This window comes from Mustela nivalis (assembly GCF_964662115.1).
Source record: "Mustela nivalis genome assembly, chromosome: 6".
Lineage (NCBI taxonomy): Eukaryota > Metazoa > Chordata > Mammalia > Carnivora > Mustelidae > Mustela > Mustela nivalis.
This window is the reverse complement of record NC_139025.1, coordinates 118,339,135-118,365,569: the sequence shown is the minus strand read 5'-3', so window position 1 is coordinate 118,365,569 and position 26,435 is coordinate 118,339,135. Positions and strand designations below refer to the sequence as shown.

Here is a 26,435-nt window from a genome sequence, read left to right as displayed (position 1 = left end):
AATCACTCAATGTGATACAACACATCAATAAAAGAGAGAACAAGAACCATATGATACTCTCAATAGATGCTGAAAAAGCATTTGACAAAGTGCAGCATCCCTTCCTAATCAAAACTCTTCAAAGTGTAGGGATAGAGGGCACATATCTCAATATTATCAAAGCCATCTATGAAAAACCCACTGCACATATCATTCTCAATGGAGGGAGAAAAACTGAAAGCTTTTCCGCTAAGGTCAGGAACATGGCAGCGATGTCCATTATCACCACTGCTATTCAACATAGTACTAGAAGTCCTAGCCTCAGCAATCAGAAAACAAAAGGAAATTAAAGGCATCCAAATCGGCAAAGAAGTCAAACTATCACTCTTTGCAGATGATATGATACTAACTATACATGGAAAACCCAAAAGGCTCCACTCCAAAACTGCTAGAACTTGTACAGGAATTCAGTAAAGTGTCAGGATATAAAATCAATGCACAGAAAGGAATTGCATTTCTCTACACCAACCACAAGAGAGAAGAAAGAGAAATTAAGGGGCCAATCCCATTTACAATTGCACCCCAAACCATAAGATACCTAGGAATAAACCTAACCAAAGAGGCACAGAATCTATACTCAGAAAACTATAAAGTACTCATGAAAGAAATTGAGGAAGACACAAAGAAATGGAAAAATGTTCCATGCTCCTAGATTGGAAGAATAAATATTGTGAAAATGTCTTTGCTACCTAAAGCAATCTACACATTTAATGCAATTCCTATCAAAGTACCATCCATCTTTTTCAAAGAAATGGAACAAATAATCCTAAAATTTATATGGAACCAGAAAAGACCTCGAATAGCCAAAGGAATATTGAAAAAGAAAGTCAAAGTTGGTGGCATCACAATTCCAGACTTCAAGCTCTATTACAAAGCTGTCATCATCAAGGCGGCATGGTACTGGCACAAAAACAGACACATAGATCAATGGAACAGAATAGAAAGCCCAGAAATAGACCCTCATCTCTATGGTCAACTAATCTTCGACAAAGCAGGAGAGAATGTCCAATGGATAAAAGACAGCCTCTTCAATAAATGGTGCTGGGAAAATTGGACAGCCACATGCAGAAAAATGAAATTGGACCATTTCCTTACACCACACACGAAAATAGACTCAAAATGGATGAAGGACCTCAATGTGTGAAAGGAATCCATCAAAATCCTTGAGGAGAACACAGGCAGCAACCTCTTCAACCTCAGCCGCAGCAACATCTTCCTAGGAACATCACCAAAGGCAAGGGAAGCAGGGGCAAAAATGAACTATTGGGATTTCATCAAGATCAAAAGCTTTTGCACAGCAAAGGAAACAGTTAACAAAACCAAAAGACAACTGACAGAATGGGAGAAGATATTTGCAAACGACATATCAGATAAAGGACTAGTGTCCAAAATCTATAAAGAACTTAGCAAACTCAACACCCAAAGAACAAATAATCCAATCAAGAAATGGGCAGAGGACATGAACAGACATTTCTGCAAAGAAGACATCCAGATGGCCAACAGACACATGAAAAAGTGTTCCATATCACTCGGCATCAGGGAAATACAAATCAAAACCACAATGAGATATCACCTCACACCAGTCAGAATGGCTAAAATCAACAAGTCAGGAAATGACAGATGCTGGCGAGGATGCGGAGAAAGGGGAACCCTCCTACACTGTTGGTGGGAATGCAAGCTGGTGCAGCCACTCTGGAAAACAGCATGGAGGTTCCTCAAAATGTTGAAAATAGAACTGCCCTATGACCCAGCAATTGCACTACTGGGTATTTACCCGAAAGATACAAACTTAGTAATCTGAAGGGGCACGTGCACCCAAATGTTTATAGCAGCAATGTCCACAATAGCCAAACTATGGAAAGAACCTAGATGTCCATCAACAGATGAATGGATAAAGAATGTGGTAATATATACACAATGGAATACTATGCAGCCATCAAAAGAAATGAAATCTTGCCATTAGCGACAACGTGGATGGAACTAGAGCGTATCATGCTTAGCGAAATAAGTCAATCGGAGAAAGACAACTATCATATGATCTCCCTGACATGAGAAAGTGGTGATGCAACATGGGGGCTTAAGGGGGTAGGAGAAGAAAAAATGAAACAACATGGGATTGGGAAGGAGACAAACCATAAGTGACTCTTAATCTCACAAAACAAACTGAGGGTTGCTGGGGGGAGGGGGGTTGGGAGAAATGGGGTGGGGTTATGGACATTGAGGAGGGTATGTGCTTTGGTGAGTGCTGTGAAGTGTGTAAACCTGGCGATTCACAGACCTGTACCCCTGGGGATAAAAATATATTATATGTTTCTAAAAAATAAAAAATTAAAAAAAAAAAAAAAACTTGCCAGGGCACATGAGTGGCTCAATGGGTTAAACATCCGACTCTTGGTTTTGGCTTCGGTCATGATCTCAGGGTCTTAAGATTGAGCCCCTCACTCAGCACAGAACCTGCTTGAGGTTTTTTCCTCCTCCTCCAACTCTTTCCCCTGCCATTCCTCCCTCACTCACGCACGTGAGCGCTCACTTATAAATGAGTTAGTGAATGAATGAATGAATGAATGAATAAAATCTTCTTTAAAAAGGAGCAAACTTCCTGTTACAAAAATATTAAGTCCTGGGATTAATGTACAGCATAATGACTATAGTTAATAATACTATATTACATATTTAAAAGTTCCCAAGACAGTAGCTCTTAAAAGCTCTCATCATAAAAACAAAACAAAAAAAATTTTTGACTATGTGTGGTGATGGATGTTAGACAATGGTGAGGTAAAAAAAGCCTACTCCTATTAAAGAACAGGTGAACTCTTAACCTGCTATCTCCATGGAAAATCTCATGTTCTCTGTTCTCTGTGGCAAATTTCAATACCTGAGCTAAAGGGTAACGGGCAAATTGAGCAAACAACAACAAAAAATTATAATATTAATATCACACAAAATAGAAATCACGAAGAAAAACATTAAACTGTACAATGGGATCATTTTTATATTGAGAAAATGTTAAACTTATAATGAAAGTTAACCTCTTATAATCCTTTACACAAGTAATAATAAGACAGCAAAATGTGTAACAAAAATTCTTAGAAATTAAGAGAGATGTTGAAGAAATTGCAATAGTAGTGAAAGACTTCAAAATATCTGAGTATCTGACAGACGATGGAGGCAAAATGCATACCAAGTATTTGAAATATCCCTGAGATCATGACCTGAGCCGTAGGCAGTGGCTTAACCCACTGAGCCACCCAGGCACCCCATGTATTTTTAGTTTTATATCTGTCTCTGTTAGACACTGAGCTCTCTGTCTAGTTAAAGCTCCATTGGGTTTTGGTTTGTGTGTGTGGGGGGGGGTTGTTGTTGTTTTTAGATTTTATTTATTTATCTGTCAGAGATCACAAGTAGGCAGAGAGGCAGGCAGAGAGAGAGGGAGGAAGCAGGCTCCCTGCTGAGCAGAGACCAATGCAGGGCTAGATCCCAGGACCCTGAGATCATGATCTGAGCCGACGGAAGAGGCTTTAACCCACTGAGCCACCCAGGTGCCCCAAAGCGCCACTGTTTTGTATCCTTCTGTCATCAATTCTTGGTACTGAAACTGGAACATATTAAATGCTCAGTGAATAGATGTTAAATGACTGTGTGAAACAATGAGAGTATATATATGTTTGTTGTGTCACAGTCTTCACAGTTATGTGATATCACTTTTTATTGCATGTCATACCTTTCTCTTTTTTTATGAGATTTTGCCCATTTAAATTCAATTAATTAACATATATTAATAGTTTCAGAGATACAGGTCAGTGATTCATCAGCCTTTTTTTTTTTTTAAGATTTATTTATTTATTTATTTATTTCACAGACAGAGATCACAAGTAGGCAGAGAGGCAGGCAGAGAGAGAGGAAGGGAAGCAGGCTCCCTGCTGAGCAGAGAGCCCAATGCAGGGCTAGGTCCCAGGACTCTGGTATCATGACCTGAGCCGAAAGCAGAGGCTTTAACCCACTGAGCCACCCAGGCGCCCCAATTCATCAGTCTTATATAATACCCATTGCTCATTCCATCATGTGTCCATCAACCAGTTACTCCACCCCCCACCCCTCTCCCCTCCAGCAAGCCCCAGTTTGTTTCCAATGATTAAGAGTCTCCTACGGTTTGTCTCCCTCCCTGGTATTGTCTTAATTATTTTATCCTTTTTCTTCATTTTCTGTTTCATTTCTTAAATTCCACATAGGACTGAGATCATATAATTGTCTTTCTCTGATTGACTTATTTCACTTAGCATAATATTCTCTAGTTCCATGCACATTGTTACAAATGGCATGATATTTTTTAGATTTTATTTATTTCACAGAGAGAGAAAGCACAAGCAAGGGGAGCAGCAAGCAGAGAGGCAAAAGGAGACTCCCTGCTGATGTGGGGCTCAATCCCAGGACCCTGGGACCATGACCCAAGCCAAAGGGAGATGTTCAACTGACTAAGCCACCCAGGCACCCCATGATTTCATTTTTTGATGACTGAGTAGTATTCCATTGTGTGTGTTTATTCGTATATGTGTGTACACATATCCAGTATATATATACATATACATATATATGTATATACGCACACACACACACACACAACCCATCTTCTTTATCCATTCATCTGTCAATGGACATCCGGGCTCTTTCCATAGTTTGGCTACTGTGGATATTCCTGCTATAAACATTGCTGCTCAGGTGCCCCTTCGAATCACTACATTTATATCTTTGGGATAAATACCCAGTAGTGCAATTAAGGTAGCTCTATTTTCAACTTTTGAGAAACCTCCATACTGTTTTCCAGGATGCCTGCACCAGCTTGCATTCCCACCAACACTATAAGAGGGTTCCCCTTTCTCTCCATCCTCACCAACATTTGTTATTTCCTGACCTGTTAACTTTAGCCATTCTGACTGGTGTGAGGTGGTATCTCACTGTGGTTTTGATTTGTATTTTCCTGATGCTGAGTGGTAGAGAGCATTTTTCATGTGTATGTTGGTCATTCATATGTCTTCCTTGGAGAAACATCTTTTCACGCCTTCTGCCCATTTCTTGATTGGATTGTTTTGGGGGGGTGTTGAGCTCAGTAACTTCTTTACAGATTTTGGATATGAGCCCTTTATCTGATAGGTCATTTGCAAATATCTTTTCCCATTCTGTTGGTTATCTTTTGGTTTTGTCAACTGTTTCCTTTGCTGTGCAAAAGCTTTTTATCTTAATGAAGTCCCAATAGTTCATGGCCTTTTTCCCTTCCCTTTGGACACTTGTCTAACAAGAAGTTGCTGTGGCCAAGGTCAAAGAGGTTGCTGCATGTATTCTCTAGGATTCTGATGGATTCCTGTCTCACATTTAGGTCTTTCATCCTCCATTTTTGAGTCTATTTTTGTGTACGGTGTAAGGAAATGGTCCAGTTTCATTCTTTTGCATGTGGCTGTCCAATTTTCCCAACAACATTTGTTGAAGAGACTGTCTTTTCTCCATTGGATATTCTTTCTTGATTTGTCCAAGATTAGCTGATCATAGAGTTGAGGGTCCATTTCTGGGTTCTCTATTCTGTTACACTGATCTATGCATCTGTGTTATCAGTACCATACTAGTTTGATGATTAGAGCTTTGTAATAGAGCTTGAAGTCTGGAATTGTGATGCCACCAGCTTTGGTTTTCTTTTTCAGGATTGCTTTGGCTACTTGGGGTCTTTTAAAATTATTTGTTCCAGCTCTGTAGAGAAAAAAAAGTTGATAGTATTTTGATAGGGATTGAATACATATACTGCTCTAGGTAGCACAGACATTTTCACAATATTCTTCTGTCCATGAGCATGGCACGTTTTTCCTTTTTTTGTGTCTTCCTCAATTTCTTTCATGAGTGTTCCATAGTTTTCTGAGTACAGATCCTTTGCCTCTCCGGTTAGGTTTATTCCTAGGCACGTTATGGTTTTGGGTGAAACTGTAAATGGGATTGTTTAACTTCTCTTTCTTCTGTCTCATTGCTAGTGTAAAGGAATGCAACTGACTTCTGTGCATTTATTTTATATCCTGCCACGTTGCTGATTTCCTGTATGAGTTCTAGCAATTTGGGGATTGAGTCTTTCAGGCTTTCCACAGATTATCACATCATCTGCAAAGAATAAGAGTTTGACGACTTCTTTGCTGATTCGGATGTGTTTTATTTCTTTTTGTTGTCTGATTGCTGGGGCTAGGACTTCTATTACTATGTTGAACAACAACAACTGGGTGGCTCAGTGGGTTAAGCCGCTGCCTTCGGCTCAGGTCATGATCTCAGGGTCCTGGGATCGAGTCCCGCGTCGGGCTCTCTGCTCAGCAGGGAGCCTGCTTCCTTCTCTCTCTCTCTCTCTCTGCCTGCCTCTCAGTGTACTTGTAATTTCTCTCTGTCAAATAAATAAATAAAATCTTAAAAAAAGGGGGGGGCACCTGGGTGGCTCAGTGGGTTAAGCCACTGCCTTCGACTCAGGTCATGATCTCGGGGTCCTGGGATTGAGTCCCGCATCCGGCTCTCTACTCAGCAGGGAGCCTGCTTCCCTCTCTCTCTCTCTCTGCCTGCCTCTCCATCTACTTGTGATTTCTCTCTGTCAAATAAATAAATAAAATATTTTAAAAAAATTAAAAAAAAAAAAAGTGGTCATAGTGGAAATTCCTGCTGGGTTCTTGACCTCAGAGGAAAAGCTCTTAGTTTTTCCCCTTTGAGTATGATATTTGCTGTGGGCTTTTAATATATGGCCTTTGCAACGTTGAGGTATATTCCCTCTGTCCCTACATTGTGAAGAGTTTTAATCAAGAAAGAATGCTGTACTTCGTCAAATTCTTTTTCTACATCTATTGAGAGGATCATATGGTTCTTGTCCTTTTATTTAGTGTATCACACTGATTGATTTACAGATGTTGAACCACCCTTGCACCCCAGGAATAAATCCCAGTTGGTCATGGTGAATACTCCTTTTAATGTACTGCTGGATCCTATTGGCTAGAATCCTGGTGAGAATTTTTTGCATCCATGTTCATCAGGGATATCGGTTTATAATTCTTTTTGGTCAGGTCTTTCTCTGGCTTTGGGATCAAGGTAATGCTGGCCACACAGAATGAGTCTGGAAGTTTTCCTTCCATCTCTAGTTTTTGAAACAGCTTCAGAATAGGTATTAATTCTTCTTTTAATGTTTGGTAGAATTTTCCTGGGAAGCCATCCAGCTCTGGACTCTTTATTGGGAGATTTTTGACTACTGCTTCAATCTCCTTGGTGGTTATGGGTATGTTCACGTGTTGTATTTCTTCCTGGTTCAGTTTTGGTAGTTTATATATTTCTAGGAATGCATCCATTTCTTCCAGATTGCCTAATTTTTTGGCATATAGTTGTTCATAATTTTTCTTAAGATTTTATTAATTTATTTGACAGACAGAGATCACACATAGGCAGAGAGGCAGGCAGAGAGGGAGAGGGGAAAGCAGGCTCCCCGCCAAGCAAAGAGACCAATTCAGGGCTCGATCCCACCTGGGATCATGACCTGAGCTGAAGGCAGAGGCTTAACCCACTGAGCCACCCAGGTGCCCCTCATAATATGTTCTTGTAATTGTTTGTATTTCTACAGTATTTGCTGCAATCTCTCCTCTTTCATTCATGATTTTATTATTTGGGTCCTTTCTCTTTTCTTTTTGGTAAGTCTGGCTAGGGGTTTATCAATCTTGTTTATTCTTTCAAAGAACAAGTTCCTGGTTTTGTTGATCTGTTCTACTATTCTTTTGGTTTCTATTTCATTATTTTCTGCTCTAATCTTTATTATTTCTCTTCTCCTGCTGAGCTTAGGCTTTATTTGCTGTTCATTCTCCATTTAAGGATTAGGTTTTCTTGTGCATTTGAGACCTTCTTTGTTTCTTGTATTGCAATATACTTCCCTCTTAGGACTGACCACCTTTGCTGCATCCCAAAGGTTTTGAACAGTTGTGTTTTCATTTTCATTTGTTTCCATGAACTTTTTAAATTCTTCTTTAATTTCCTGCTTGATCCATTCATTCTTTAGTAGGATGCTCTTTAGCCTCCATATATCTGAGTTATTTCCAAAATTCCTCTTGTGACTGAGTTCCACTTTCAAAGCTTTGTGGTCTGAAAATATGTGGGGAATGATCCCAATCTTTTGGGATCAGGTCTCATACCAGTTGAAACCTGATTTGCGATGTAGTATGTGATTTAGTCTGGACAATGTTTCATGTGCACTCAAGAAGAATGTGTATTCTGTTGCTTTAGGATGGAATGCTCTGAATGTATCTGTGTAGTCCATCTGGTCCAGTGTGTCATTCAAAGCCCTTGTTACCTTGGTGATCATCTGCTTAGATGATCTGTCTACTGCACTAAGTGGTATGTTAAAGTCTCCTACTATAATTGTATCATTATCGATGTGCTTAATTATGTTATTAATTGGTTTATATAATTCACTGCTCCTATGTTAGGGGCATAAATATTTACAACTGTTAGATCTTCTTGTTGGATAGACCCTTTACTTATAAAATAGTGTACTTCCTCATCTCCTATTGGTCTTTGGTTTAAAATCTAATTTGTCTGATATAAGGATTGCCATCCCAGCTTTCAATATTACTTGTGACAACCAAACTAAATTTGGAGGATTTCAATTACTGTTCATTCTGATACCTGCATCTGATGAACCATATTTTTAGGCTATTCTAAGCTGTTTCCAATTTTAGAGGAAACACAGCTGCTGTTTCAACATGTAACTTTTCTTTGACCCTTCATATATTTCATAGGTTAAATAATGAATGCCAGGGTTTTCAATCCTGTTCATTGTAGAAACACAAGCTGTGTAATACGTCTATGATGATAAATCACTCTAGTTTTTTTTTTTCCACTCTAGTTTTTATCAAAATAATTTCATTCAGTATAAAGTAATATAGTGTATAGTTTCTATTTTCTAAAAGACTGGGCTTTTTAGTGAATTTTCACAGACAGATGCACTATGTATCTAATATCCTATTACAAACACAATGTTATATGAAATTAGAAAATACACCTTACAATGACATCCCAATCCCACCCAGGATTGTTTATGGTTAGACATCAATCTCACTTTTCCATAACCAGAGTGAATTAGAAGAGTGATAAGTATCTCAGCAGAAAGGAAGCAATGTCCAATTAAAGACATTAAACATGAAACCAAAGAATGTGAAAATCTCACTAGTGCCACCTACAGTACTAGACAATGCAGATAAGAGAGATCTTTAAAATAATTTTGTGTGTCATGGTTGTGTGTGTGCATATCCATCTTTTTTTATTTCTTGCTCAGGACTATGTACCAAATCTTGCTTTGTACCAAATCTTACACAGAACATTACACATTTAGATAACGCAAAACACAAGAGTACTCAAAAAAATCAAAACCAAAAAAACCTGAAGCACTCATAGAAGGAGGGTAGAATAGTGTTTCCAAGGAATGGGGAAAATAGATGTTGGTCAAACTTTCAGTTGTAAGATGAGTAAGTTGTAGGGATCTAATGCACAGCATTGTGACTACACTGAATAATACAGTATTACATATTGAGTTAAATGATATGGTCAGGTTAATAAAAATTGGAGAATTTAGCTTTAGATGGATTACAAAGTCTCAAAGCAAACCTTACCTTACATTCTACCACACTCTGATCTGATTCACAAGTTTCATAGATTTCATCTACTGCTCGACGAAGATTGTCAAAAAGAAATGCCCAGTATCTAGCTCTTAGGTCAATTTTGCGAGGATGCCTTGTTTTAGTGGGACTTTTATCAAAGTGTTTATCTCCAGTTGTAGATGATGCTATTTTACAGTCTACCGCAGCATTCTGGTGAAATAAAACAAAACATTAAAAAAATATTTCTTAAAAGCCTCCAGGGATTTGATCTTTGTATAAAACACATTTTTCAAAATAAATACTTAAAAATGGACATTCTTCTTTTTATCTTATATCACACTAAATTTATCAAAACAAAGCTTCTCATCTTAAAAGCAGGTTTGTAAGGTCATTTTTTTAGTTCAGACATGTCTTACTGAAGATTAGCATGGCTTCAACAGTGAACAGACCCTTAGTCAAAAAATAAGCACTAAAGGACCCACTCTTTCCTCAGTTGCACAGGCAAACTTTGAAAATAAAGATTACATTCTATAGTTTTTCAGACTGTACCACAGAATCATTCCACTAAAAAGCATGTAGTTTACATAAAGACTGAAATTCAAAATGCAAACCTAAAGCTTCTGACTAGAAGTCCAAAAGAGTTGCTTATCTCTCTTTGGCTACTTAAGCTGAAAAATAAATAAATACTAACCCTCTACTACAGTTAGAGCAACAAACAATCCCAGGTTTCTTTGGGTTGTTTTGTATGTGTGTGTATCATTCCTGTTTGCTTGTTTTTCTTTTTCATAGGAGAGCCCCAGAGTGGAGAGTATCTGAAATACAGGTTAATGCCCTCCTGCTTTGTTCTAGGCTTTGGCCTTCAATATAAGTGATTCCTAAACTTCAATCTTTTATAGCCAATCATTGATTTATATAGAATGTATACCACCAAAAAGGAAGCACACATAACACATGTATGCACACAGATACATACACGCTGGAGAGGCTAAAATGGAGTTACTTGTCCTCCCTCCAAAGTCCCCCATCCAGACAGGGTTGCCAGATTTCACAAATGAAAATTAGCAAATATTTTATGCAATAGCCATGGTCCAGGCACAAATTCTCAATACTCAAGCAATAAAATTTAAAGTAATGTCAACAATCCATAAAACCATTGCCTCAATTGCTCTCCAAGTTCTTTACAGCCCTAGTATAAATAATTTTATTATAATGGCAAATATCCCCTCCTTGCATTAAACCAAATTCAAAATCCCATTCAGACAGCATCTGTCCTGAAGTAAAGCTTAATTCTGTCCACTCTCCTGATAACTCTGACAACTGACCATTTATACAGGATTATAGATCATAAATCAACGACACAAAATTTCTAACCTCCTTCACACAATCTTTAAAGTAGGTATTATTAGCTCCACTTTACAGTTTAGAAAACAGGCCCCAAGGCTAATAACTCATTTGTCAAAGATCATCTAACCACAGAAGACCATCTTCCCATTAGAGCTCTACAATAACACTGGCGGCTTACCAGTATACTGCCTCAGGCCTGTGCTGCCAGTGCTTGGCCAGATATTCCAGACTACCTCATTTCTCCTCCTATACCATCCAAAGTTAAAATTAACTTGAGAGGTTTCCCAATTTTACCTTCTTCATGATCAGCAAAATGTTAGTAACTTCCTGTGAATTTAGACTCTAATCTTAAGGAATTCTCAAAAGTACTCTCACTCAGTTTCACCCATTTACGTATTTATCATGCATCAAATATTTTACCAACCTTTCTTACAATGTAAAATAGGCACCATTGCGTCCAGGTTAAAATGTCTCTATTCTTTGTGATTGCTCTAGGTGAAGCTTTTACAAAGAAAGATGCCAGTAAGACAAAAACTACAGTTACATAATTCCATCTGAAAGGCAATGTGCTACACAAATTTGATACTTAACTTTGCCAAAATGATAATACTTTATACTTGCATGCTTATTCATATATGAAGGAATTCTGAATACATTATCTCATTTAATCATTACAATAAACTGAAGACAGGACAAATATTATTCCCATTGTAAATAACAAAACTGAGGCTCAGAAAGATTGAATTTCTTTGCAAGTCAAAAGGTTGAGTGGTGGAACTGGAACCAGAACCTAGTCTTTCAACTTTTCCCATGTTCATAAAGCATTTTACATAGCACCAAGCACACAATAAAGCATTTTACATAGCACCAAGCACACAATTAGTACCCAAATAATGTTAGGTATGATTATAGTGGGAAAGATAAAGAGAAGAAATACGCTCATAAAAAAAAAAAATGTGAATAAACTAATGGCAAAATTGTCAAATCTGTGAAAGAGTAGACTGGCAAATCAAATTGTAGAGGTTAAGTCAGTATACAGTTCCAAAGTATAGGGCTCCTACCACTGATAAAAACAATAGCAGTGATAATAGTAATTGCAGCAGCATCTCACATGCATGACACACTTGCCAGGTGCCAGGCACTGTGCTAAGTGCTTTCCATACAGTTGTACTTGATTTAAACTTTGAAGCAATTTTGTATCATAGGTAACATTATTATCTCCTTTTTACAGGAGAGAAAACTGAGGCTTAGCTAAATTAAGTAATGAGCCCCAGGTCTCACACTAAGTGATAAAGCCAAAAATCAGGTAACTATCCTATTACTACAGCTTACTACTACTTCCAAGATACTCAAGAAGACAAAGCAATCTCAATTTGTGGGAAAAGTTAGACACAACTGAATTCCATGATGTTATATTGTTTTAATCAATGACTTTTGAGAGAAAGAGAAAAAGTGAAGGGAAAGAGGAAGGAAGAAATTGAGATTTCTGACTTGTCTCTGTCAGAAGGGCTCACTGACTCCTCTGAGAATCTAAAAATGTTTATAGACCTATTGCAGAAAAATGCATGGGCACATAAAGTCAAACATGTATTTTCTTGATGTACCAACACTGACACATCATAATCATCCAAAGTTCAGAGTTTACCTTACAGTTTACTCTTGGTGTTGTTCATTTTATGGGTTTGGACAAATGTATAATGACACGTATCCATCATTACAGTATCATACATAGTACTGTGATTGTACTAAGAATCTTCTGTGCTCTGCCTATTTCCCTCTCCCTACCCCTACCTCCGACCCTCTGGCACTACTGACCTTTTTACTGTCTCCATCGCTTTGCCTTTCCAGAATGCTGTATATTTGGAAACAGTATATAGCCTTTTGAGGTTGGCTTTTTTCACTTAGTATAATGCATTTAAGGTTACTCTATGTCTTTTCATAGCTTGATAGCTCATTTCTTTTCAGCAATGAAGAATAGTCCATTGTCTGGATGTACTACAGTTTCGGTATCCATTCACCTACTGAAGGACATCTTGGTTGCTCCCAAGTTTTGACAATTGTGAATAAAGCAGCTATAAATATCCATGTGCAGGTTTTTGTGAGGATATAAGTTTTCAACTCCTTTGTGTAAATACCAAGGAGTATGACTGCTGGATTATATGGTAAGCATATGTTTAGTTTTAGAAGACTCTATAAACTGGCAATTTATAAACTGCCAAGTGGCTGTACCATTGTGAATTCTCACCAGCAATGAATTAGAATTCCTGTGGCTTCACATTCTTACCAGCATTTGGTGTTGCCAGTATTCCTAATTTTGGCCATTCTAATGAATATGTAGTAATATCTCATTGTTACTTTAATCTGCATTTCTGATGCCATATGATATGGAGCATCTTTTCATATGCTTATTTGCCATCTATCTATCCTCTCTGGTGAGGCATCGGTTAAGGGCTTAGGCCTATTTTTTAATCAGGTTGCTTGTTTTTTTATTATTATTTTAATTCTAGTACAGTTAACATACGGTATCGAATCACTATATAGTATACCTAAAACTAACATAACACTGTATCTTATTTTTGAATTTTAAGAGTTCTTTGTATATTTTGGATAACAATCCCTCATCAGGTATGTCTTTTGCAAGTATTTTCTCCCTGTTTGTGGCCTGTCTTCTCATTCTTTTGACACTGTCTTTTGTAAAGCAGAGTTTTTAATTTTAGTGAAATCTAGCTTACCGGGCGCCTGGGTGGCTCAGTGGGTTAAGCCGCTGCCTTCGGCTCAGGTCATGATCTCAGAGTCCTGGGATCGAGTCCCGCATCGGGCTCTCTGCTCAGCAGGGAGCCTGCTTCCTCCTCTCTCTCTCTCTCTGCCTGCCTCTCTGCCTACTTGTGATCTCTCTCTCTGTCAAATAAATAAAATCTTTAAAAAAAAAAAAAATCTAGCTTACCAATTATTTCTTCCATGGATCACTACTTTTGGTATTTTACCTAAAAAGTCATCACCATACCCAAGGTCATTTAGGTTTTCTATGCTATCATCAGAAATGTCAGAGTTTTTGCTTTCACATCTAGGTCTACGATCCACTTTTGAGTTTAATTTTGGGAAGGGTGTACGGTATCTGTCTAAATTCATTTTTTGATATATGGGATGTCCAGTTGTTCCAACACAATTTGTTGAAAAAATTACCTTTGTTCCATTGTATTGCCTTTGCTCCTCTGTCAGAGCAGTTGATTATTATATGGCTCTATTTCTAGATATTCTACCCTCTCCATTCATCTATTTATCTATTGTTCTGCCGATACCACACTGCCATTGTTACTATAGCTTTACAGTAAGTCTAAAAGTTGGCTAGCATCAGTCCTCCAACTTTGTTCTTTAATATTTCATTGGCTATTCTGGGTCTTCTGCCTCTCCATATAGTTTAGAATCAGTCAATAGCTATACAATCACTTGTCAGAATTGTATTGAATCTACACATCAAGCTGGGAAGAAAGGACATCTTGACAATATTCAGTTTTCCTGCATGAACATGGAACGCCCTTACATTTATTTAGTTCTTTGAGTTCTTTCATCAGAGTTTTATAGTTTTTCTCATATAGATCTTTGTACATACATTGTTAGATTTATACCTAGGTATTTAATTCAAGGGAGTGGTAATGTAAATCGTATTGTGTTTTTAAGTTTCACTTGCTAAGCACTGGTATACAGGAAAGCCACTGGCAGAATTCTGTGTATTAATCTTGTACCCTGCAACCTGCTATAACAGATTATTATTTCCAGCAGTTTTTTGTTGATTCTTTCAGATTTTTTATATAATCATATCTGCAAACAAAGACAGTTTTATTCCTTCCTTTCTAATTTATATACCTTTTCCTTCCTTTTCTTGTCTTAGCATTAGCTAGAACTTTCAACATTTACAATGTTGAAAAACAGTGGTGATAGGGGCATCCTTGCCTTATAACCGATCTTAGGGGGAAAGCTTCTAGTTTCTCACCATTAAGTACCACATTAGCTATAGGGTTTTTTGTAGATTTTTTTAATCAAGTTGAGGAAGATACCCTCTACTCATAGTTTATTGATAGTTTTCATCATAAATGGGTGTCAAGTTTTGTCAAATGCTTTTACTGAACCTATTGAGGTGATAATGTGATTTTTCTTTTAGTCTGTTGATGGACTAAAGACCAACTATGAAAACAAAAATTTAAAAATATCTAGAAGGACATTTTTATAATCTTAAAATAAGAGAGTTTTTCATAGATAAAACAAAAAGCACAACTCATGGATAAATTACATAAAATTAAATTTATATACTTGGCCATGGTGTATCATTCTTTTCAAATACTGTAAGATACAATTTGCTAATATTCCTCTATTTGGAAATCATGGCTGCTTTTAGTTGATAACCTTAAATTTTTATCATACGCACTTATATTCATATTTTCCTAACAAAAACTTCTTCCTAAATAAGACAAGAATTTTATTACTCTAGCCCCCTTCCAAAATCCCTACAATCCAGTCTTCATGTTAATATTGTCTAAAACTACAGTTCCACTTTTCTAAATCGAATCATGTGAGGGGTTTTTTTTTCAAACCATCAACAGGTAATGAGATTTACAAACACATTTTACATATATCTATTTTAATTTAAATTCAATTAGCCAACATATAGTATATTGTTAGTTTCAGATATAGTGTTCAATAATTTACCAGTTGCATATAACACCCAGTGCTCATCATATCACATACTACAGATACCTTTTTAACAAGTTCCTTCCCCCAGGTTACCTTTTTTTCCTGCTGAAGTTCATCTTTAGTTCCTTCATTAAGGGTCAGTGGGTAGCATACACTTAGTTTTTGTCTAAAATAACTAAAAATAGTTCTATTTCATTCTTGCACTTGGCTGGGCACAGAATTATGAGTTAAAAGTAATTTTGTCAGGGCTCCTGGGTGGCTCAGTCAGTTATGCAGCTGCCTTCAGCTCAAGCCATGATCTCAGGGCCCTGGAATTGAGCCCCACATCAGGCTCCCTGCTCAGCAGGGAGTCTGCTTCTCCCTCTCCCTATGTGCTCTCTCACTCTTAAATAAATAAAATTTAAAAAGCATTTTTTAAAAGTAATTTTGTCTTATAACTTTGAATATATTGCTTCATTATCCTTTTGTTTATAACAAGGGTATTAATATATCATTCCTCTGTGGTTCTGTTTACTTCTTGGTATTTTTTGAAGATTTTTTCCCCATAATCTTCACATTCTTCAGACTCTTTAGAATGTAGCTAGGTATATAAATCTATTTTTACTTACCCTGCTCAGCTCCACAGTCATGCTCTGAAGCTCTTCAGAACTCAAGTGAGAAAATTTTTCAACATTATTTCTTCAAATATTCAATGCCCACTATTATTTACCCTCTATTTTTAAAAGTCCGATATGGCCTATATAACAATTTCTCAATCTTAAATTCTCTTATTTTCCATCTTGTTAGTTTTCTGCAATATGTTTTAAATTCTCCTCAGTAGTGTCTTCCAATTCACAAATTTTCTCTTTGTCCAATACAACATTTATTCCATTAATTATGGGTTTTTTAAATTTCATTGACAATATTTTCATTTATAAGATTTCTAACTGGCTCACCTTTATCTATAAATGTTCAAAATTTATGGATGTTATAATATAATAGATGGATATCTGTTTTACTTCAGAATATCTCCTTCTTGTTTATAGTTATTCTTTCCTTTGAGGAACTTAAGCTCATTTTTTTTAAAGTCTTCCTTAGGAAAATGGCCTTTTTTCATCACCTCAAGGGTAAATTCTCTCACTCATAGAATGTGTTATCTGTATTTTATAACATTATTTTCCTCATGTGCTTTGATATTTTACTTTGAATTTGAATTTCTTGTATTTTAGATCTTCATTTTGCTCACCCTCATTCCATGTATCCTACTGTTACAGCGACCATCTTCCAGCCCACTGTGGTCCCACTTCCACAGGTCTTTTACTGGATACTTAACACTCTCACCTGTCAAGAATACTAGCAGAACCAGTCATAAACCATGGGCCACTTCCTTTTACTGCTTCAGACATCAATTCACAGGGCACAACCCAGGCAGATTATAGCTTTTTTGGCTCCTAGTGCAAACCCTGCATAAGCCCAAAACTTTATACCATGAGCCTGGATTTGTTTCCCCACCATAATCAGGGAATTTTAGCCTTCTTTAATCCCTTAAGACTTGTCCATTAAGTTTTTGTCCCTAATTCCACTCACCTGTCAGTGTATTTGTTTTATTTCTTTTATCTTTTTAATGTAAAAAAATTTTTTATCATTGGTAACATTGTAGGTGAGGAGTTGGGGATTATTTTATGAACTCACAATGACATGTTGATTAGAAATTCATGTTTTCCTTATGTGAAGTTTTGGGTCTGCATAATCATATTGATATATTTAATAACATCAAAATAAAATAATATATATGGAAAAGTTCAGAGAAAGTACTATGAATTAAAAAGCCAGTACTAATGTGCTAAAGAACACTTTTAAAATAGGCTTGTGCTCTCCAAAATTTTAATAAAGCAATTTGGAAATTTTTAGAGACAATACTTTTACTATTCTACAACCTAAAGACATCACTATACCAAGAAAGAAAATCATAAAAGAATTCACAAATATGGGATATGTAGCAGAAGGCTTAAGAGCATAAACTAGAAATTAACGACCTGGGTTCAAATCTTCGCTGTGCCACTCACTAGCAAGTTATATAACCTCTCCCTACCTGTGTTTCCTCATTTTTAGATTATCATTTAGATAATAATAATGCCTACGCTGAAGGGGCTGTTACAAGAAACAAATAAATTAATATTTGTAAAGTATTTAGTACTAGCTAGGCACCCAGGACTGTATACACATTTGTTAAGTGAAGAATGTTACACTGGAATTTTATACGAAAACAAAATATACAATACTCAAATCCTGAAAAATTACATTTTCTCATTCAAATTAAAAGTCAGTAAGTAGAAAGTTGCATATGCTGTACCTGTTTAGTATTTTTATGAGTTCCTTGAATTGTCCTCTTTGATTTTCCACCAGTTTGACATTTGGATTTCCCTTCAAGGCAAAAATAGACAAATATAAAGGTCAAAAAATGGGTAGTACAGGGGTGCCTGTGTGGCTCAGTCCATTAAGCAAATGCCTTCAGCTCAGATCATGATCCCAGGGTCCCAGGATCAAGCCCCACATCAGGCTCCTTACTCACCAGGGAGACTGCTTCTCCCTCCCCCTCTGCTGCTCCCTCTGTTTGTGTTCTCTCTCTTCCCCTCTTTCTCTCTCCCTCTCTGTTAAATAAATAAATAATTTTGGGGGGCGCCTGTGTGGCTCAGTGGGTTAAGCCGCTGCCTTCGGCTCAGGTCATGATCTCAGGGCCCTGGGATCGAGTCCGCATCAGGCTCTCTGCTCAGTGGGGAGCCTGCTTCTCCCTCTCTCTCTCTGCCTGCCTCTCCGTCTACTTGTGATTTCTGTCAAATAAATAAATAAAATCTTTAAAAAAAAATTTTTTTTTTAAATAAATAATTTTTTTAATGGGTAGTACAAAATTGAACTATATAAGTCATTTGGACATACTAATACATAATTTCCTTCCAGAGATCACAGAACAGTACAATCTATATGTAATCAATATGAACTACCGATAAAATAAAAAACAAACTTCCATGTTCCCAGGGACTGATTTTATTGTATGGCTTTTTCAGAACAGGAAAAACATCAACCTCTTAAATAATTCAGATATTCTGACAATTTAAAAACAAGGCCAAGTCAACAGGGAAATACAAATCAAAACCACAATGAGATATCACCTCACACCAGTCAGAATGGCTAAAATTAACAAGTCGGGAAAATGACAGAAGCTGGCGAGGATGTGGAGAAAGGGGAACCCTCCTACACTGTTGGTGGGAATGCAAGCTGGTGCAATCACTCTGGAAAACAGCATGGAGGTTCCTCAAAAGGTTGAAAATAGAGCTACCCTACGACCCAGCAATTGCACTACTGGGTATTTACCCTAAAGATACAAACGTAGTGATCTGAAGGGGCACGTGCACCTGAATGTTTATAGCAGCAATGTCCACAATAGCCAAACTATGGAAAGAACCTAGATGTCCATCAACAGATGAATGGATAAAGAAGAAGTGGTATATATACACAATGGAATACTATGCAGCCATCAAAAGAAATGAAATCTTGCCATTTGCGACAACGTGGATGGAACTAAAGGGTATCATGCTTAGCGAAATAAGTCAATCGGAGAAAGACAACTATCATATGATCTCCATGACATGAGGAAGTAGAGATGTAACATGGGGGGTTAAGGGGGTAGGAGAAGAATGAATGAAACAAGATGGGATCTGGAGGGAGACAAACCATAAGTGACTCTTAATCTCACATAACAGAGGGTTGCTGGGGGAGGGGGTTTGGGAGAGGGGGGTGGGGTTATGGACATTGGGGAGGGTATGTGCTATGGCAAGTGCTGTGAAGTGTGAAACCTGGCGATTCACAAACCTGTACCCCTGGGGATAAAAATACATTATATGTTTATTAAAAAAAATAAATAAATAAGGCCAAGTTACTTGATACTTCTCAACTCATAAACAGTTCTGGAAAATACTCTTTGAATTCAAATTTTATTTTAACAATAAAATCGAGAATACATTTTTTACCATTTAAAAATCCAGTATTTTGTTTTGACAAACTTATCTGATTTATGAAATTCACAGTTTAATTTGAAAAGAGAAGTTTTCAGTTCTTTGTATTTTTGCCATCAGATATATCTTTCTCACCTGCTCTTTTTTATAATAAAGATACTAACTACTATTTCATAATCATTCTATTTTTGAGAGCAATTCAAAATAGAAATAAAATTCTATCTATAATGTACAACAGAATAATTTTCCTTTCAGCAAAATAATTTTTGGGCCAGGACCTGTGAAGCAGTACAAATTTACCCACACATAAGTGGGCCTCCCTCAACTCTTCTACCAGGGATGAAAGCAGAACTCGACACTCAACTACACAGCCTTTATCCATCCTTTGATTATAGAGAACAATGTAGGAGCAGAACTTTTAGAATATCCGGTAGAATAACCAGCTTAGAACAAGTATCAGAGAAAACAGAAATGAAACAACAGAAGAAAACTTATAAAAATTGAAAGATTATTCTCAGAAATATCTGAGTATGTATTATAGCTATAGATAAGAATGAGTTGCTTTTTAAAAAAAAAAAAGCAAATAAAGATTTTGCTATTATTGGCAAAGTTTTAACAATATAAAATAATCCTTATCAGAAATTATGAAATTGACATTCTTATTTTGTCATCATTTAGATATTCAGAAAGTTCTAATTCTATGGGTTCACAGTTCAATTTTTTTGCAACAAGCATAAATGAAGCTTTATAATTGTAATGGCCAATTTTTTATGTACTTACATGCAAAATCAGGTTATATATAGATATGTGATTCATTATTGAATTTTCTTTCCTTCCTTGAATAGAAGCAATTTTAATAAATCTCAGATTATTTTTTGTTCTGATTAATCCATGGAAAGTGAAAAAATAAAATTTCATAAAATAATATGAATCATACACAGCAACCATAAGAAAGTTTTAGGTTTTATGTTATTATTTTTATAGTAAATAATGTTGATATATGTTTTTACCAAAGAAATGAAAGTAACAGTAAGCTTCCTTATGAAAACTTCAGCTAGTACAGAGTAAATTTAAGAAGATAAATTTAATTTCCCCCTCTATTTGGTAGTTTTTGATTCAAAGTAACTGCTCCTTAAAAATACCTAGGAAGGGGTGCCTGGGTGGCTCAGTTAGTTAAGCATCTGCCTTTGCTCAGGACCATGATCCTAGAGCCCTGCCTTCCTGCACTGGGCTCCTTGCTCAGCAGGGAGTCTGCTTCTTCCTCTCCCCTGCTTGTGCTCTCTCCTGGTATCTCTCTCTTTCTCAAGTAAATAAATAAATCTTCAAAAAAAAAAAAATTAGGAAGACTGACAAAAGCTACTGAGGGAGGACTGGTCTAAGCAGATATTTTAATATACTATAATACCTCTATAATTAAAACAGTGTGGCTTTCACACATGAATTAGATGAACAGCTCGGTGAAATAGAATGTAAGTACATAAGGAAATTCAATTTATGATACAGTGACATCTCAAAAAAATGGGGCAAAGATAGACTTTACAGTAAGTGGTGCTGGAGCAACTTGTAATCCCTACAGAAAAAGATAAAATTAGATCCATAACTCACACTATATATATGAATAAACTACAAATGGATCATTGATACAAGTATAGAAAAATAAAGATAGAATAAAAATAAGTTTTTAAATAACAAGTATAAAAAATAAAATGTAAAAAATATGTAAAAGTAAAATAAATTTAAAAGAATAAAACATGGATGAACTCCTATATAACTTGAAACATCTCCCTGGGTAAGGGTGTTCTCAAAGAATATGTCAAAAGGAAACAGAAGACAGCTTAACAGGTCTCCCACTCATCTAGACAAACCTAGAACTAAAGACTAGGTTTGAACAAAACTAAACTAAAACTAAAACTAAGACAAACCTAGAACTAAGCATCAAAATAGATAAATCAGAACTCATTAAATAAGAACCATGACTCCATATAAACTTAAATAAATGCAAAGTTACACATATACTACTAAAGGGAAAAGGGAAAGCTCTCTCTTACATTAGAATGTCAGCTTTTAATAAAGAACACTGGGGTCAGCAAATCACCATTTTGCAACCATCAGAGTAGTAACTTACTTAGCTAAGAATTATCAACAGAAGCTAAAAGTAGTGAGTAGACTACTTCAAGAGAAACAGGACATTTACATAGTCTCAAACTACCTTACCACAAATTACCTACTAATTACAAAGTTAATAGTTACTTTCCAGTGCAGAAACTCAGGAGATATCACCTTAGCCAAGTGATTAATGTTGACATCACTAGTAACGAAACAAAACCACTATCATGTGCCTCCTATAACCCGATGGAAAGGAAACAACATAATTTCTATAGAATCCCTCCAAAAATATATAACTGAATCTAAGCATGAAAAGATACCACACAAACCCAATAAGAAGAATAGTCTACAAATCCTCAGAAAATTTCAAAGCGAGATCCTCTTTGGTATACCCCAACCTCCTGTTTTCTATCTCCCCATCCAATCTTCTAGTCCCCAGGATTTAGGCAGTGCTCACAATGATCCTACCCATGAAAGTAAAAGGACTAAAAAGGTATTTTTTCTAGTTCAAATAATAACAACTCAAGAAATACAATCTTTTTTTCCTAAAACATTAACCTGTAACTAACTGTGGTGAATATAGTAAATTTTTTAAAACCTGTTTATTTTTATTAGAATTTAATAGAAGAAAAAATCTCTATCTCCTATAAGTTAAAAAAGAAAACTAATTTGCCAATCATAACAAACCTACCTTCGTTCCTATGTGAAACAGCAAAACTAACACTTTCATAAAACCATTTGTATATTATCTAAGAAAAAAAGGCAATAAAGGGGCACCCATGTGGCTCAGTCAGTTGATCGTCCACCTCTTGATTGCAGCTCAAGTCATTATCTCAGGGCCATGATATCAAGACCCATATGGGGCCTTCTCGCTCAGCACAGGGTCTACTTGAGATTCTCACTCTCCTTCTCCCTCTTTCCCTCCCCCACACATGCATGCTTCCTCTCTCTAATAAATAAATGAATAAAATCTTTTTTTAAAAAAGCAATAAAAAAGTTATTTCTTATTTCATGTATGCTAATTTGCCCAACAGTTCAAATCATAAAGTTTTGGATCTATCTACTGTTTAAGACTAAATGTACCCTCCTAAATTTAAAACAAAAATGAAACAGTTTAAAAATACATACCATCATCATCTTTGCTTTCTAGAGGAACACTCCAAGCTATCAGATTTCTTGCTGTACGACCCTCCTCTGCAACTATTCTCCTAACTTTGTCATGACTATTGGAGCGCTGGAATGATGCCTATATACAAAAAATATATATTAGATTATTAGATTAGTCAACATATAAAATATATTTGGCTGACAAATTAATTGTTTCTCACATTTTCTCACAAAGGCAACACTTAAAACTAATTTAGGATTGAAAAGGTAGTTAAAGAGAGAAAAGAAAGTTAAGTCACAGATCTTTTTATTTCTGAAAAGACTAGTTTTACAACTTTAAGAATAAACAAATTCTTTCAAGAATAAATACAATCTAAGGTTTGAACATGTGCCCTAAGAAGCACAATACTGCTTTGTACACATTTCACCACCACCACTTACACAGCAACAGGTCTGATCCCTCGGATTTCAGTCCTACACACAGGTTCGTTTTAGCCTTTCTCTTATTTGTAATTTCTTTCTCTGCCAGTCAGAAACCCGGTTCTCATTACCCAAAATATATTTACTTATCTGTTCAGTTCTAATACATACAGTTTCAGAATTGCTAACCCACAGCATTTATTAACAAGATCACAACATTTCTATACAGTTCTTATCTTTAGCATTACAGTATCCAAAGTACTGGATTTTTTTCCCCAAAATGACTTGAGTTGGTTCTTCTCATCCTCACCCCTTTCAATGTGATTACATTATTCCCTTGTAAGATGCCACTTCTTCTGTTCCGTTTTCGGTGCTCCTCACTTACTGGTTGATTTTAAGTGCTCGTTTATTGGGGAATATGTGAAAGAAAGCAACACATTATTCTTAAAGTAACTTACTGACAAGGAGCATGACTTGAAGAAAAGAAAAAAGGCACTATACTCTAGTGCATGGGTCAGCAAACTTCCACAAAGGGCCAGATAACAACTTTTTATTTTAGGCTTTGCAGGTCATACAGTTTCTGTGACAACTAGTCAATCATGACTTTTTTGTGTGAAAGCAGCCAGAACTTAACTTTCACATCTTTAAAATAAATACCTGCCCCCACATTCCTTCATTCCTCTGACCTTATCCTGGATAGCCACATGGCATCTACTTACCTAATTCATAAGTTTATGCTGAAACTCATTAATCTGTGACCACTATTCCAGCTCCACCCTATGCAAAATTCTTGAATCATCTCTATTCCCATATTTTTCAATCAAGTTAACACTATAAAATCTCCTTTTTTTGGAATAAACACATCTCCCAGTGCTTATTAGCTCTAACTTAGGTTGGCATCTATCATTTAAGTTACCAAAACATTGTTTTAAGCAAGAAGTATCACTATTCCTTACAGGCCAGATGAACAAGTTTAAATAGGTGGCCTACTTTTCAGCTCTTTTTCAGACAATTTCAGATAATTATGCAATCACATAAAATCTATAAAATTCATTATTCTATACATTATTCTCTAATTCAAGAGTCCTCATAAAGTGATAATTCTCTAGGAACTAAAGTGATCAAAAGATAGCAATGTTATAATAATGCTAGAACAGAAAACTTGAAATCTAATATTCTTCTATAAATGTTTCAATTCTACCATAAATTTTGCAAAGTCAGTCTTTTTTTTAAAGATTTTTATTTGAGAGAGAGCGAGCATGAGCATGCACGTGTACAAGCCAGGGGGTGGGGTGCAGAGGGAGAAGCAGAGTCCCTGCTGGGCAGGGAGCCCCACATGGGGCTCCATCCCAGGCCCTTAAGATCATGACCTGAGCTGAAAGGCAGACATCTAACCAACTGAGCCATCCAGGCACCCAAAAGTTAGTTCTTTTATATTCAATACACATACACAAATTCAAAGAAAAATATATCACCAACTCAAAACTTTAATTCTTAATTCTAATACTTCACATGCAAAAACATTGTAACATTCACCTTACTACAATATCTGACTGAAAACCATTTTTCCATAAAATCACAGGTGCATTCTGTAATATATTCTAACTGAACTCTTTTCAATAAACTGACAAATACTAGTCATTTTTAATAACCCTGTTGCTATAAAGATGTCAGCAGTAACTTAAATAGTTTAAGCATTTTAATCTAAGCATCAGGGTTTGCTATTCGATAAATGACTCTGAGATACTTCATAACATTACAGATACCTACTTCAAACAGAATTTTTATCTAGGTTCTTACAAGAGACTTAAACAAAATACATTATTTGCATCCCAAAGTCACAGTGTGCCACCTAGTGCCATAAGGAGATTTTGCAGATGCTTGTTCAAATACTAAATGTTTCAATAAAAAGCATAACCATCAGTCTTAAGTTAAAGTTTTTATGTTTAACACTTAAAGAATTATTTGAAATTTAAGTGCATAATTTCTGAGACTTGTTCCTAGATTGGGAAAAAAAATTTTTTTTTTACCTATCTGCTAAGGCTAAGAAAATCTAAATAATTTCTACTTTAAGCAACTTCATTCATAATCCCAAACTGGTTTCAAGCACTATTTATTAAATTTTTATGTTTGCACCCCCATTAAAATTACTGCTTCTCACAGTTCTTCAAAATACACCTATAATACTACTTGCTCATAAAACTAATTTCCCTTCTTTTTTAAAATGATTTTTCAACTTTCTAAATAACTAAGCAAAAACTCTTTCTTTTAAATTCTCACTAAAAAAGCTCCTCATATTTTTAAGTAGTTCAAAGACAAGATTACCAGTCACTGAACACCAGGAGTACATTAAAATTCTAAGAGTGGGAGCACATATACATACTTTTAACAAACCACAAACTTACCTGAGAAACTGAGTAACTGGGACAATTTCCCTAACATAGGATGTGGAGTGGAATTCTGTACAGTAACCTACAATAACTTTGTCAGATCTTACTGATGTTTCACATCTTTCTAAAGGTAAAATCAAGTCCTAGATGAACTAAGGCTGTCCAGACTATCACAGGGGACAAAAATAAACTTCAACCTTGTATGGGCTGCTCTGTTTTGAGATCTGTTAGAACAGATACCGAATCTTACTAATTCTATGTCCTAAATATATTCTGAAACTGTAAATCCACTAATCTGAGCCATCATCATGTCAAACATATGTTATTATAACAGCTTCTGTGACAGACAATAATATGTTCACCAAAACCACTCCATTTTTGTCCTGCTACAAAGCTAGATAATACTTACTGGGCTCTTGAAGCTAGATGGCTATATGACTAAATTCTGCACACTAAAATATAGGCAAAAATAAGATAAGCCATTTCCAGGCCTGGCTTATAAAGAAAATCTCATGCATCATCATTTATAGTCTATCTTTTCTCCCACTTACTGGCCAGATGCAGATGATCCAAACACAGAACTCTCTAGAAAATGAGTAAAAAACAAAACAAAACAGAGTTGGTTCCTGAATTACAATGTGAAAGGCTGAATACTGAATACCTGCACTGAACTATTATATGAATAATAAACTTCCCTTCTGGGG

The 26,435-nt window shown here is 36.0% G+C and overlaps 1 protein-coding gene across 2 annotated transcripts in view; it reads right to left on the bottom strand.

Moving 5' to 3' along the window:
- The window catches only part of SCAPER (S-phase cyclin A associated protein in the ER), a 524,869-nt gene that overhangs the window by 477,264 nt on the left and 21,170 nt on the right, over positions 1-26,435 (bottom strand). For both annotated transcript variants that reach the window (XM_082735980.1, XM_082735981.1), the window contains exons 3-5: positions 22,943-23,060; positions 18,049-18,119; positions 9,696-9,893 (exon numbers count right to left, since the gene is read on the bottom strand). In XM_082735980.1, the coding sequence (XP_082592106.1) occupies positions 9,696-9,893; positions 18,049-18,119; positions 22,943-23,060 (387 nt within the window). The remainder of the gene's footprint in view (positions 1-9,695; positions 9,894-18,048; positions 18,120-22,942; positions 23,061-26,435) is intronic.